Source organism: Scyliorhinus torazame, chromosome 16 (assembly GCF_047496885.1).
Source record: "Scyliorhinus torazame isolate Kashiwa2021f chromosome 16, sScyTor2.1, whole genome shotgun sequence".
NCBI lineage: Eukaryota > Metazoa > Chordata > Chondrichthyes > Carcharhiniformes > Scyliorhinidae > Scyliorhinus > Scyliorhinus torazame.
In genome coordinates, this window is record NC_092722.1 from 162,439,047 (window position 1) to 162,455,499 (window position 16,453).

A 16,453-nucleotide genomic window follows, 5' to 3' on the forward strand; every position below is an offset into this window, starting at 1 on the left:
ATGGAACACCAAAATGAACTGCTGCTGAGTGTGTAGGGCGATTAAGGTAGAAAATCAGGGCGATGATACAGATGAGAAGAACATGGGAAATAAAAGTGTAAGAGTCCTTCCTGTTTATTTCCTTTGTTCCCATTTATTTTATTAGTTCTGGTCAGTGGACCCATAATCGGGATGCACCTTTAAGAAGAAGAGTGCGTGCCAGGACAGTGTGTTCCCGGGTCTTGTTTTGAAGAAGAGAAGTCAGACTCGTCGGCACCGAGTGAGTCTGAGGAACCCGTTTTGGAAGAAGTTGGTTCAATTGCCTAACTGGAAACTGGCAGGTTCTGCCTGACAAGAGTCAGCGATTGGTTCCTGCCAGAAGCCCCTGGACCCTCGAAGAAAGATGAGCTTTGTTTTCTCCCCCTCTCTGCTGCCAGGTGCCTGCTGTCTCCGCGGGTCTGCAGCAAAGATTACAAGCTGAAGGAAAATCAAGTACCCAACTGAAGCCTTGACCTTCAGGAAAAAATTAATTAGACACATAGGCACAGACATCCATCTGCCTATGGCACTGAGGCCTCAGGTTCGATCCCAGCTCTGGGTCACTGTCCGTGTGGAGTTTGCACATTCTCCTCGTATCTGCGTGGGTCTCATTCCCGCAACCTAAAGATGTGCAGCATAGGTGGATTGGCCAGGCTAAATTGCCATTAATTGGAAAAAATGAATTGGGTACTCTAAATTTATGTTTAAAAAAAGACATCCATCTGAATCAAAGATCCTTAACCTTTTATTTTATTATTGATCTTTGGGGTTGGGGGGGGGGGGGGGGGGAGGGGGGGGGGGATCAGATAGTAGATTCCCAGTTGTACTTCCCTCCTATTATAAAGACTGTTAATAATAAAAGGTTACTTGTGTTTACATTTACTGGTTTCTAGTCAATTTAACTCAACCAGAGCCATGGGAATTAATACAAAATCTAATTTCATCAGTGGTGTGACTCAAGTGGGACTGGACTTGCCCTGGATGCTGTGACACATTCCACTAGTTACAGATTGCCATCCTTAAAATGCTTCTCTTATCTCAACTTCAGTTCGCCAATACTCTATCCATACTCAATGAATGAGCCTCCACTGCTCTCTGGGGGTAGAGAATTCCAAATGCTCACAAGCCTTTGAAGAAATTTCTCATCTCAGTTTTAAATGGCTGATGCCTTGTTCTGAGCCATTTCTATCCAGCCCATTCTCAACTACACACCAACAGCTAGTTTTCGCAGGCACTGGCAAGTCTTAGTCTACCATGTAAAACACAGAAAACTTTGAAAAGAGAAACTGTGAAAGGAAATATTAATTTACACCAGAAGAAAAGCTCCCCACCAACAGGCTATGCTTAATTCATACAGGTGTTGGCAGCAAGTAAAAAACTTCACAAATGGGAAACATTACACCTCAACAGAAAGTTTGCAAGTTGCAGAGAATAAAAGGCATCTCAACGGAAAGAATTTCTTAAAGTTTGGATCATGTATTTTGTGTGTGAATGACCCAAATCAGGTTTTAGATGGAGCCGTGTAAAAGATTTGTGTATAAAAATATACATTGGAATTGTGGTATTTATATTAAAATTTATTGTTGATGTGCAGGGGTACGAGGAAAAAGCAAGGGAATGGCATCAAACCATGATGCTGGTTTGGAGAGCAGGTGCAGACACAATGGGTCAAATGGTCTCCTTCTGCATTGCTACAATTCTGTGAATTAGTAGCTTTAAATGGTGATCCGAAGTGTAACATGCATTGACAAAGATATCCTGAGCTGCCACCAAAAGCCTGAAGCCTGAGAAAAGAACATTTTAGTCACCAAATATTTCTTTGGTTGGTTGCTTCGTTTCAATCATTCTTAACCATGCCAACTGTATGCATGGAATGCTTTCACAAAACTGCTTTTATCTTGAGAATGCGAGGAACATTGTTCAAGTTCAGGCGGACAATGTTGAGTTAGAAGGAAACTAAAGCTTGATTTGATCGAGGTTACAAAATCAAACAGTGTGCACTTACAAACTAACGGTGAACTGGATGGGTCAACATTTCAATTTTTAGCAAATTACCACTCCAACTAAAGCTTTGGAAGGATATTCAAGTAAACTCATTAATGACATAAAGGAACTTGAACCTCTCCGCTAACAAGGAACTCATGCTGTTCGACAGGAAGGTATTTTCTGTTCAAAGCACCCTAGCATAGCAACTGCACTTCATCACTGCAGCCCAGAAATGCCATCATGACAGCTTTAATGAGGGAAAATGGTGCTAAGGAAATGAACCAGTCTTATCAGACGATGGGAACAAACGTACTCCGTTTCAATAGCAGTGTAAGTTCTGTTACCCTGCTTGGTCAAGGAAACTTTCCAATCCAAAATTACCTTTCAACATTCAGAAGCAAAAATATTTCATTGGGTGCTCAGGTAGATTGCTGAGCCAGGTGAGAGCTGTCGGAACGCATTTCCTCTCTTAGCCATAACACTGCAGTTTCAAGGCTCTCACGAGGAATGAGCCTCTTTGGTCTGAAACATATTCAAACCTCTGTTTGGCTCCTACCTTGACAAAGCCCTTCAATGTCCTATTGTCTCAAGATCAGGACCATCTTATTTTCATTGTCACTTTTGTCATCTTATGGTCAATATCTCTTCATTTACACTTCTACAAACATGTATATGGGGAGACTGGGCACCGAAGGATGTGTACTGGCTATATTTTTGATTTTGATTTGATGTATTGCCACATGTACCGAAGTACAGAGAAAAGTACTTTTCTGCAGCCAAGGGAATGTATACAGTACATACATAGTAGACAAAAAGAATAATCAACAGAATACATTGACAAATGGTACATCGACAAATAGTGATTGGTTAGTGCGGAACAAGGTGCCAAACAAAGCAAACAAAACAAACACATGAGCAAGAGCAGCATAGGGCGTCGCGAATAGTGTTCTTACAGGGAACAGATCAATCGGAGGGGGAGTCGTTGAGGAGTCGTGTAGCTGTGGGGAAGAAGCTGTTCCTATGTCTGGATGTCTGGGTCTCTGACAATGCTGTCTGCCTTCCTGAGGCAGCGGGAGGTATGTACAGAATCAACGTGAGGGTGGCAAGCTTGTGTGATGCGTTGGACGGAGTTCACCACACTCAGAATGGACCAAGCAGTTGCCATACCAAGCTGTGATGCAGCTGGATAGGATGCTCTCACTGGTTGTTTTGATCATGAATCTTGGCTTCTCTTCCACCAATCCACGTCCTACCAGGCAGTATGAAGCTAAATACAGTGGATGTCCAAAGAGATCTAGGGGTTCAAGTGCCATAATCTTTAAAAAGGTATATGGGCCAATGGCGGGTTTATGGAGTTAGGCACAGGTCAACCATTGAATGGCGGGGCAGGCTTGAGGGGTTAATGGCCTATTCCTGTTCCAATGTTCCGATGTACTGCAAATTACTCAGGTGAATCTCACCTGGTCTGACTCTCCCAGAAAGCTTAAAACCACCTTCTACAAAATGAGAGTTACAATTTACAGGAAGGCATAGTCAATTGCATTTTACCACTTACTAAAGCTTTGGAAGGCTATTCAAGTCAATTTATCAATAATATGAAGGAACTTGAATCTCCCTGCTCACAAGGAGCTAGTACGGTTCATCAGAAAGGAGTTTTCTGTTCACAGCACCTTAGAATAGCAACTACACTAAATTGTCGTAAATCCTCAAGGCAGAGAAAACAGTCAGTGCATTGCAATACACCTTGCATTACCCGATCCACTCGCTCCAAAGTTAGAAATATCAGTAAAGTGAAGGGACTGGCTCCCTTTATTCATATGGTTCAGTGGGTCGTTCGTCTGTGGAATTATTTTCCCCAGAAAGCAGTGGAGGCCAAGTTGGATAAATTTTTGATTGACAAGGGAGAAAAGCAAGGGTTCTGGAGGGGGACCGACTGGAAAAGTGGATTTCAGGCCACAATCAGACCAACCATGATCTTATCAAATGGCAGGGCAGTCTCGAAGGGCCGAGTGGTGTCCTCCTGCGCCCAAGTCCTATGTTCCTCTACTCAAAATCCCAATACTGGAGCAGAAATTAGTTTGCAGCAAAACTCCATTCATAGCCACAGTTGCGAACATGGCCATCTAGCAATCTCCAACTTTTTTTAAAATTTAGAGTGCCATGTTACCTTCTTTTTTCCAATTCACGGGCAATTGTGTGTGGACAATTCATCTACCATATACATCTTTGGGTTGCAGGGGGGGCGAGACCCACGCTGACATGGGGAGAATGTGCAAACTCCACACGGACAGTGACCTGGGATCGAACCTGGCTCCTCGAGACAGCAGAGCTAACCACTGTGCCACCGTAGCAATCTCCAAATTTCAACGACTTAGCACTGAATTGGAGATCTCAGAGTGCCTCTAATGAACCATTGCAAACATTTACTATTCCACGCTACACATGAAATCCATCTGTTATGTTCTCGATTTGCTTTACCTGGATGGCTCGGATGCGCCGTGTTGAATAAAGAACACAAAGTTTGGTTAATAAAATAAAACTATAAATTTAATACACTAAGATTCGATCACATTCCTAAAGCAGAAGGTTTCTCTATTAAACTATGCTATCTCTAACCAGCAGACTCTCTCACGTACAACTGCACTCTCTTGTGCCTCACTATCTTATCCCAGAATCCTCCAAGTCACATGATATATATATATATATATATATATATATATATATATATATATATGACTTCCATGGTAGAAACATCATTAACTTGTCTTTACATCCCAGTCGATATACATATTACACCATCCAAACAGGATATGTAACTGTTTAACTGCCATTTGCAAGGTAGGACTGTGTTGGAAGAAAGTGAAGTGGAACAGATGATATATAAAGATACACTTACACAACCAATGTGCCTCAATTACAGCAACAGAACAGTGTGCCTATCACAGCAGAGGTCCAATATTGATTAATTCTATTCTGGTGGTGTCTTGGCATTGTAAACTTACACTGGGAAAATAACACAATACTGCCCAAACATACATCACTTGGAATGTTTTACCAGAATCCCTAAATCTATCACCGCAACTAACCATTTTAACTTTTATTTCATCAAATAATCACAATGCACCACTGCTTATCCAAGTTTGATATCAGGACGCTGACTGAACACAGGTTTCAATACACTGCAAAACATCGTTCCCTCCAAATTTACATTCAAAAACAGTTCCCAAAAAACATTGTGCGGGTTTTTACTTTCACGTATTATCAGTCATATCCATCAGATTTTTGGTAAAGCTCACAGGATGCAAAAGTTGGCCAGAATTACGCTTCATTTGAAAAGGGTAGTCACAGATGTGTTCAAGATTTAAATATCTATATATTTTACTGTTTATGATACCAGGTAGAAGAAATATGAGGAAATGTTGGAGAAGTTCTAGAGATGTGTTTTTTTTACCTCCAGTTCCAGATCCTGAGGCTCTGCTTCAGAGAGTGGGATCACCGCTATCTTGGTTATTTTATACACTTCATGTTTGCCTGGAAGTTTTCCAACAACTGTTTTCTGGCGGATTAGAAGGAGCTGCCATGCAAAATCTGGAAAGGAAGTCAAGACCGTCAATAATAAAACTCATTTACACCTATTACCCAGATAGACAGGCATATGAACAAAGTGACTGTCATAATATACACATCAGTACATGATGGTGCAGAGACACACACTGACTGACACACTGCAAGACCAATCAACACACACAACACAGCAGCCAATCACCAGTTAGGACACGGTCACTATAAAGACAGAGGGGCACTAGTTTTCCCGCTCATTCGGGATGCAGCCTCTGAGACAGAGCCCGCAGTCAGTAGCACAAACATCCACCATGTGCTAGCAGTATAGGCTGGTCAGGTTAGGCATAGGTCTTCAGTCAATCTAACAGTGTCGACCCACAGTGCAAGTATGTTTAACAGCTCTTAGTTAAATAAAATAGAGTTGTACTATTCCAGGTGTTGGTAGCCTGTCTATGTTACTGCCAAGGTAAACGCAGTCTCCACAGATCCAGAGTACCCAACACATTAGTGACTACACCAGCAAAAATGATGAATGGAAAATACTTAAATGCAGCTGTCAAGTCAATTTGGACCAGGTGAGGCAATAGAAAATTGATAACATGGTATTTTCGACTAAAATGTAAAGAGGTAGCCACTCCTGTACACAGAGCTCCAAAAGCAGGTCTCAATCGTGAAACACAAACCAAGGTTTTTCTTCATTAATCTGTTTCCAAACTAGGTGATCACACATGGGGAAAGTATTGCATGGAAGGTCATGGGTAGTGGAGAAGGCTTTAAGGGTAAGAGTAAGCCATTCAATCCTCAAGCCTGTTCCACCATTCAATTATTATGCATCTGATCTACCAATCCCAGCTTTGAAATTTGTAATTCTCACCCCCCCCCCCGGATGTTTTATAGGAACATGGGAGCAGGAGTAGGCCCATTGAGCCTGCTCTGCCATTCAATTAGATCACAGGTGCTTATCAATCTTAACACCACCTTCCTGTGCTATACCTAAAACCTTTGGTGCCATTAGTATCCAGAAACCAATAGATTTTGGTCTTTAACATAGAATCCCCACAGGGCAGAAGGGGGCCATTCGGCCCATCAAGTCTGCAACAACCCACTGTTTGAGCACCGTACCTAGGCCCATGCCCACACCTTATCCCAGTAACCCAATAACTCCACCTAACGTTTTGGACATGAAAGGGCAATTTAGCATGGCCAATCCACCTAACCTGCACATCATTGGACTGTGGGAGGAAACCGAAGCACTCGGAGGAAACCCAGACAGACATGCGGAGAACGTGCCAACTCCAGTCACCCAAGGGCGGAATTGAACCCGGGTCCCTGACGCTGTGAGGCAGCAATGCTAACCACCGTGCCACCCCCATGCTTAATGATTGTGTTTCCACCGGTGTGGTAAAGAATTCCAAAGATTCACCACCCTTTGAATGAAAATTCCTCTTAATCTCAGCCTTAAATGTGCGCTTGGCTCTACACTCACCAGCCAAGAAAAGTTACTTGCTAACAAGTTATTTTTATTCTGCCCAACATTCTGAAAGCAAATTCTTCAGGGTTTTTATTTGGCCAGGGCAGTAAAACTAGGCAATGACAGTCAGACTGCTGCAATCACATACTGCAGTTGATAAACATAACACATCAGGATTTTATCTTGACAAATGACATAGAAGATGTCTACGTAGTTAGTGCTCTGGCTGACTTTTGGTAAGATTGTTTTAAGTTAATGGCACATCGACCGCCTCGATAAAATACTGTCCGACCTGGTCATGTGGCAGACAGGTTTTAAACTATTATGCGAATGTAAAAGATGGCAACTATGAAAAATAATGTCAGTCATTGACATGGGAGAACATGGAAGAAAAGAATATCTCATAAAAGCAAGCGTTTGCTGCAGGTTCATGTGACTTGGAATAGATTTTGGTTATGGGGAGCACAAGGGCCCACTTTCCAGGTGTGATGCAACAGAGAACTATAAGTATGTATAAACAAAACAATTTTTATTCTAAGAATCCAGTTAACATTTTATAAACCACAGTAAACATTTTACCAACTACCAACACTGATAACCCCCCAAAAATGATACTGTACTCTATAGGTAACCCTTAGTAACTTCCCTAACAACATCCACAAGCCAAAACACTTTTTAGCAAAGACGTAGGTTTGAATTCTCTACAGAAACAGGTATTACTTTGAAATCAAGTGATCTGGGGACATTCTTGAGAGAGAGAGAGAGAGAGAGAGATACACCTTGTTTGAATGCAGCTCTCCAACTGAAAGCAAACAAAAACACAGAGCCAAAAAGAGCTTCCAGCTCAAAACAAAAGTAAAAAGCAGAGTCACATTCCAGCTCCACCCACACAATGACTCACTGCAGTCATTTGATAAAACACACTTTTCTTAAAGGGACTCTCACATGACAGCAGTCAGAAACTAATTGTGGATAACAATTTTAGCCAATCCAATAACAACTCGACTTCCAAATGTGTCAAGGCTATTTCAGTTATTCCAATTGTATTTTCACAGGTTATTGAAACCTCTGCTTAAGTGATTATAGTTACAGCTGGTTATACAACATGCAAATGGCACAATCAGAGATTTACCAATTATAATATCTTGTCACGCTTTCGTGATGGTTCAAAAAATGGTCTGCCATCAACATGGATCACGGCTTGGTGAAAGATAGTGAAGGGATGAACACATTGACGTTATTGCTACTCGTTAGGTGACCGTTCTTCACCTCAAAAGTGCAAAACAATTTGCCTCTACCAGTTTACTAAATTCTGGTACAATCTGGAATTTATTGAGAGCGAGCGAGATGGAGAGCGAGATGGAGAGCGAAAGCGAGAGAAAGAGTGAGCGAGAGCGAGATGGAGAGCGAGAAAGAGAGAGCGAGAGCGAAAGAGTAAGCGAGAGCGAGAGAGAGCAAGCGAGCGAAAGAGAGAGTGAGCGAGAGCGAGAATGAGCGCAAGAGCGAGACAAAGAGTGAGCGAGCGGTCGACAGAGATCGAGAATGAGAGAGCGCGAGCGCGAGAGCAAGCGTGAGAGAGAGCGCGAGAGAGAGAGAGCGAGAGCAAGCGAAAGAGCAAGCGCGAGAGAAGCATGGATTGTCTCATGAAGTCACTCAGTACACAGAAATCGGAATCTTCACCGGGTTTCCTGCTGCGACGTGCAAGGATCATCCTAAAACCCAAGTATCTGGGTTAAATGCAAGGGGTTATGAAAGGGTAAAAACCAACAGGCCCAAATAGGTTGCTGCTGGCTAGCTGGTAAATTCTTAGAGACAGAAAACTAATGATGAGAAACCAGTTGTTTCAGCTGCTGAGTCTACAGATGCAAATCCAAGGACCCTTGATATATTAATGAGGCAGGAGTCACACAGATCGCAAACAAAAATCCAATTGATCATTATGCAGCTGCAGCTTGAGTGCCTTACAAAAGCTCTTGATAATGGGAGGACAGTATCTATGTCTTGTCATAGTACCTCTTCTGCTTCTTCTTTTGAGGTCGCAACTGATCACTTATCTTCTCATTTATTTGCTGTTTGGCATGGCAAAGTTGTTGGCAGCTTTTCCGATCGTGACAAACCACAACTTAGAGATGCTGGATAGCTGAGCAATGCGCGATATGGATCTGGACTGTCCATAGCCTTTTTCAGTAATTGTTTGACTACCTGCGCACCTTGTTCTGCTTTGCCATTTGATTGAGGGTACAATGGACTTGGTGTTACATGTCTGAAGTCATAATGCTGCGCAAATGCCTTCCATTCTTTACAGTTGAAACATGGTCCATGATCACTCATAATTACCCGAGGTATGCCATGTCGTGCAAACATTGCTTTCGTGTGCATAACACAATTTGCTGATGAACTTGACAACTGGGCTAATTCTGGATCGTTTGTATAGTAGTCCACCACTAGCCAATATTCTTTACCTTCAAGTAGAATAAGTCTACCCAACCTTTTGCCAAGGAACTGACACAAATGCGACCATTTTCATCGGTTCTTTTACTTGTCGATATTGATATCATTGGCAAGTTTCCGCCATTTTCTGTATGTCTGTATTTATTTCTGGCCAATATACAGCATCTCGTGCTCTTCTCTCGCATTTTTCGAATCCAAGGTGCCCATCATGAATCTTTTGTAGTATTTCTTTGCTCAGAGACAGTGGAATCATAATTCTCTCTGGTCTTAGTAACAAACCGTTTGCTACACTCAGCTCTTAGTAGTATGTGATGCTACTTAGAACATAAACCTTTCGGCCATCCATTGTTGAGATTGCGCATCACCATTTGTAGTACTTCATCTTCCTCGGTTTCTTCAACAGTCATTTTTTTATTAAATGAATTTTTCCAATTAAGGGGCAATTTAGTGTGACCAATCCACCTAACCAGCATGTGCTGCCCCTTTCAACAATCAGTTTTGACTTTGCAACGGACACTGGTGTTGTTTCCGTGATCATATCTACATGAACTTGGAATGCACGGTGGCGCAGTGGGTTAACCCTGCTGCCTCACGGCGCCGAGGTCCCAGGTTCGGATCCTGGCTCTGGGTCACTATCGGTGTGGAGTTTGCACTTTCTCCTCGTGTTTGCGTGGGTTTCGCCCCCACAACCGAAAGATGTGCAATGTAGGTGGATTGACCACGCTAAATCACCCCTTAATTGGAAAAAATGAATTGGGTACTCTAAATTTTTATTATTATTTTTTTAAATATCTACATGAACTTGCACATCCTCTTCCATGGAATTGTCATCCAGTGCTGTTGTAGCTCTGGATAGCGCATCGGCTACTACAAAGTGCTTGCCCAATGTATAGATCAATTCTCAGTCATATCTCAGAAGTTTCATCATCCATTGAATGAGAGGTGACATGTTATTTTATTTTTAACTATGGTAACCAACAGTCTACGATCTGTCTCAACAATGAAAGTAGGTGAGACAATACACAAAACTGTGGAATTTCACTAATCCGTTCACTAGTCCTAAACATTTTTTTATTTGAGCATAACGACAATCAGATTCTGTCATTGATCTATTGCATATACCACTAGTTTTAATCACTATCATTTTCCTGTTGCAGCAAAACTGCACCTAGGCCATCCTTCGATACATCTGTTGACATTTTCGTATTTTTGTTGGATCTAAAAATGTTAAAACAGATGTTGTCATTAAAGCTTTCTTTAATGTGATCCACTCTTGTTCATGCTTGCCGGTCCAAGTGAAGTTATTCATCTTCGTTAGGACTTCTCTGAGACATGCTGTCTTCACCGAGAGGTTTGGTATACATTTACCAATGAAATAGATGAGGCCTAGCACTCTTAGTACTCCCTTTTTGTCTGTTGGTCGAGGCATATTCATAATGGTTTGTATCTTCATGTCTTCAGGCTTTATTCCTTGAGCAGACAACTGGTCTCCTAGGAACGCTATTTCCTTCACACCAAACTGACATTTGGCCTTGTTGCGACGTAGCCCATTTCTTCTGAAATTTTCCAATACTCTTATCAACCTGTCATTGTGTTTGTCTTGGGTGGAACCCAAATGATTGTCATCGACATATACTTGAACACCCTGAATGCCTTCAACAATGTGTTCCATTGCTCTGCAGAAAATTTCTGACACCGAGATTATGCCAAAGAGCATATGAAGGAAACAATAACTACCAGAGTATTGAACGTCCAATACTTGGTACTTTCTTCATCTAACTTGAGCTGCCAGAATCCTTGCGAAGCATTAAGTTTGCTGATACCTACACCAGACATCTCACTTGTGATCTCCTTTGCTTGGGAATCGGGTAGTGTTCCCTTTTCATATGTGCATTTAGATCTTTAGGATCCATGCATATCCTAAGATCATTACTGTTTTTTTCTTTACACGCAACCACCGAATGGACCAAATCTGTTGGCTCTTCGATCTTTTTGGTAACATGACGCTCTGTCATTCTGTCCAATTCAGCTATTAGATAGTCACGCAATGGTGCTGGAACGCTTCTCAGAGCATTTATCACTGGTTGAGCATCATTTTTGAGTTGCATTTTGTAGGTGTACGGCAAAACACCAAAATCCCAGAAAATGTCTGGAAAAGCCTGCCCAATGGACTCCACCGATCCACTGTGTGAGACGAGTGGACAGTCAGTACTATACACTCTTTTTACCAGTTCCAGTGCTTCACCCGCTTCAATACCTAGCAGCGACTCACGATCTTTAGCTACCATGGAGAATTTGACTTTGTGAACTTTATCTTTTACTTGGACATCAAGTTCACACATCCCAATATGTCAATTTTCTGACCATTATAGTCCTTCAAGAAGACTGGCTTGTTTAATATTCTCGGTTTTATTTTCATAGCTTCAATATCACTGATGCTTATGAGGTTCGCTCTTGCTCCTGTGTCCAATTTAACATTGATGAGTGATTTCTTTATTAACAAAGAAACTGTCCAGTTGTCTTTTATTACTGTTGAAATATAATTTTTATAACTTTTTGTTTCTGTAGGCGACATTTTAGTCTGTTTGGCTTTGTTGGCCCTGTCTTCATTTGAGACTACACTGATGAGAAACATGCCTTCTAAGTTATCATTAGTATTGATGGACTTTTCTAGATTAACTTTCTGGTTTGTAAAACATTGTTTGGCAAAAATGATTTTTACCTTTGCATTTTGTGCTAATTTTTCCATATGCTGGACATTGCCTCAGTAGGTGCCTGTTTCCACATCTTTTACACGTAATGGCTGCTTCTAGCAGGTGTTTAAATTAGAGTGCATCACAACAAAGAATGGCTTCCACATCGCTCCCAATCTTTGCACTAAAACTCTGTGCATTCAATATGTTTATATGCTGCGCAGCTAGTTCACTAGCTTTGCAAATCTTAATCGTGTCATCCAACTGAAGTTCATTCTCCAGTAAGAGACGGTCACGCACCTTGCTATTAATTCCGAAGACAATCTGATCTCAAATCAGAGGATTTTAACTTTGTGAAGTTACAAGCTTGTGCTTTCAACTGGAGGTTGGTAGGAAAGCTATCAAAGGACTCGCCTGTCTTCTGCGTGCACGTTCTCAATATGTAACGCTCGAAAGTATCATTCTTTTTCGGAGTACAATGCTCATCAAATTTCTAAATGATGACATTGAAGCTTTCACCATCACCCTTCTGTTCAAAAACAAACGTGGTGTAAATCTCTATCGCCTGGAGGCATGCTATAGTTAGAAAGAATGCTATTTTTCATTCATCTGGCTGTGCTATAATGCTACATACAGCGTGACCTGTTGCTTAAATGCGCGCCAATTACATTACTGGTTACTCAAAGATACAGAGGCGTTTTCAAACTTTCTATGTTCTTCTTTTACTGGCTTAGCGTTTTCAGTGATTATTTTTGATGTTCCTCGTTTTTTTAGGCACCTTTCCGAATTTGAAGACGGTGTCCTTCAAATGTTCGCACTTCAGATCTTCAGTTTTTGATCACTTCTAGTACAGAGACAATGACTAAATCAGTGTACCAAAGAACATCTAGTTCTAGACTGTTCAAATTTATTATTGTATAACTGTGGGTTGGAAACTAATCCAACAAACTGGAACAATCACTAACACAACTAACCACAATGAATTCTCCTACAGACTCCCCAGAGGTTAGTGTCACATGGTATTACTTGCCTGCCCCCTAGTGGTCAGAGGTCAAACATATTTACATGTACAATTGCTGCTTATGCATATCACTACAGTTACATGTGAAAACGGTGGGTCAAAAATGCTCACAATACATCAATTTCCACGAAGTGAGCATTCCTGCTCACGGGTCACAAAGATGGTCTTTGAAGTAGTTATCCTCAACCTTCATACAATCACTGGTGAGGTCTCAGCTGAAATTTTACAACCAATTCTGGGAACACTAAGCCACGTAAACAGTCAAAGCCTTAGGGAGAGTAGAGGAGATTTACCCGAATTGGATTGGGGAAATGAGGAACTTCAGTTCTGTGGAAAAACAAGAGGAACCGGGATTCTCTCCCTGACCCCCCCCCCCCCCCCCCCCAACCCCCAAACACCTCCCCTCCTCCCCCGCAGAATCGAGAATGTTCAGGCAAGTTGGAATAGAGGCTCAAAATTAAACAGTTTGATCGAGTAAATAAGGAGAAACTTTCCACTGGCAGCAGGGTCTGGAGCAGAGATTTAAGGTATTTGGCAGAAAGGGAATTCGTTTTTTTGCAGAGGGTTGCGATGACCTGAAATGTACTGTCGAAAAATGTTTGTGGAATATTAACGTGCAGATGTATTGCGAATGCATACTTGGAAGAGGAAACAGCTGCATGACTATGGGACTAATTGGACTGCTTTTTCAAGGAGCTGCCCAGACACAATGGTGCTATATAAGTCGACACTGGTTGAAAAAGCAGAACCAGAGTATTTGGGCGGTGGGAACTCCATTTGTGATCTCAACTATGCTAGATCCAACCTGGGAGTTCTTGGTGCCATTACCAATGCTGAATGACAAAAAAAAATATTTTCCATAGTGCCATCCCCCAGCCTGACGACTGTGTAAAGTAATAAAATTAACCCATCGCCCACCATGAAATGCAAGCATGAATTCAGCAATCTCGTGCACCCAGTGTCTCATGCACTGCGTTTTTGCGAGCTCTGCTCAACTTTCAATCTTTAGTTATATCTTTGTGCACAATTTTTCCCCGTCTTTTCTTGGTCTGCATGGTTAGTACAACGTGCCAAGAGTTGTTGGTCAATGTTTCTGCTTGATTGAGTTGAGATGAAAGGTTTTAATCCACATTGATTCGTGGCAGCTGGAAGGAGTTGAGGCCCCCTCTTTGGTGACACAGCTACTTTTGGGAGAACTCCCACCCTGACAGTACAGTGTTCGCTGGCGGATGCCGGCTGCTGGTTATGAAGTTCCTCCGTCTGAATGGCTTGGCCCTGTGATGCGGAACATCAAAACCAGTTTCAGGAGTTGCAAACGAAGGCAGCGGTGCCACTTGGAGGTCCCTGCAATAGAGAGAGCATAGTCCTTGATACGAGACCACCTCTGCGCAGTTGAGGTCCTGTTGCATGCATGGTCTGTCGTCCATCCTGAGGGGGGGGGCGGGTGGTGCGGGGCCCTGCTGAGTCTGGTGTCTCTGGTGGCATGTTAGCGCAGTGAGGTTCCCAGCCGAGTTTGAGGGAATCTCAATTCAGAGGGTAGGCAGCTCAAATTCGATGGAACACATTTAATTCAGTCTTTGAAGCCTGGGGTGGCCTTCCAACCCCTTGTTTTTGTATGGCCCTGTTCCTGGTGTCAGCCAAGAGGCGTGGGATGCTGCCCAAGCTAGCCGGACCGTTGATGGCCAGTTCAGTCAGCAAGCTGGGGGTGATGAAGCTCGTGTTCCGATGGCTGAAATCCTTAAAATATCCTCCAGGATGTTCCCAGTTATCGATCCTGCTTCATCCTTGATGTCTACTTTCTTCGTTCTCCAGTAGAATGACCTTTGTGCTGATGACTGCCTCGCACCTCACTTGTGATCCTGGACTTTACTCGCTGATAAACATGTTACCTGTTAATGTTATTTTATCTGCGCTACCATGCCGCCTAACCTTCATTTCAAAACTAAAAGGTGGATGCATTTATCACAAACACAGCCTTTAATATGCTCTGAGCCATATCGTCAGCTCATGTATCCTCGACAAGTTGACATCCCCTTCAGGCTTCACCTCCTTGTACCTGCTCCCCGTTCCATTCACTGCAGAGCTCCATCCACCTTCCCAATTTAAAACATCTATTGACGAAAAAGTAAATCTTCATCTAAAGAAATCTTACCAAGTCTGCCTGCATCAAGGATGCAAATAAATCCTGAAAGGTGTTGCTAAGCACAATGATACTAAGTAGATGACTCACCTCTTTCCCATTTGCGCCACCGTGCTGCCACAGGCCAGTTAATGTTAATACTGACATTGCTAGGTTGATGTCGGATGAGGTTCCGGTCTTGAGTTTCAGACCATTTGCCTAAATAAAGGAGTTGTTGAAAAGGGGGGAAAGTGGAAACAGGGGCAGGGGGTGGAAAGTTTCAGAGAATGAACGTTGATGTTTCAAATTCGGTTTGTTGCGGCAAGGCTTTAATCCACTAGGAATGTCTAGCCTGCCTTCTGCAACAGTAGTTGTCAGCTTCTATAGGTTTCCTTCTCAGGGATCATGGCTCATTTTGAAGACCTGAGCCTCAAACGACAACCTAGCAAACATCAGTTGAAGTAGTCATGGTTTTACTCCTAAGGGGCCAACCACCAAATGGACAAGAGGTGCAGACACCTGACAATCTGTCTCACATCAGCGCTGAGAGAACAGTTAAATTAACTGACCTGCCTTGTGGAGAAGAGGCTAGCTTTCAATCCTGCCAGCCTAGTCAAAGCCCAATGCACATCAGTAGTCAGACAGTCAGCAAACCACTAAACTAAACCAAATTGGCCTTGGGAGATTACTCTGCCCAGTTCAAAATGTACTCATGCAGTATCTTTCTTGGGCTAATTACTGCTTCTGGATATTTGCTGCTCAGGTGCAAATACGATCAAAAGTCTGTGTAAGAGTTTCCATTCACATGATTATTTTATGATGCCATTGTATTCTTTGAATGCACTATGTTTGCATGGATACTATTTCTTAGTCTGGCCGGGCAGGCTTAAGGGCAGTGTAGGTTCTTGTACAGAATTTCTGCTGTTACTCTGGTGTTTCCAGTACAATTTACTCCAAACCGGTCAAACCAGTGCAAAGGATTGAAGAATTTCAAGTTACTGCCGGCATAAATGTGGTTTCCACAACCTTTTGCATTGGTTTCTCAAACACACATGCATTAGATAGAAGCTGGCCCCGCCCACAAAACTGGCCCCAACCCCAGATCGAATCACCATGGTGAGTGCCTTTGATAA

General features: G+C 42.5%; 1 protein-coding gene across 2 annotated transcripts in view; it reads right to left on the bottom strand.

Annotated features, from left to right (window-relative positions):
• Positions 1-16,453, bottom strand: part of inpp5f (inositol polyphosphate-5-phosphatase F) — a 305,045-nt gene that overhangs the window by 114,955 nt on the left and 173,637 nt on the right. For both annotated transcript variants that reach the window (XM_072479349.1, XM_072479348.1), the window contains one exon: positions 5,456-5,592. In XM_072479349.1, the coding sequence (XP_072335450.1) occupies positions 5,456-5,592 (137 nt within the window). The remainder of the gene's footprint in view (positions 1-5,455; positions 5,593-16,453) is intronic.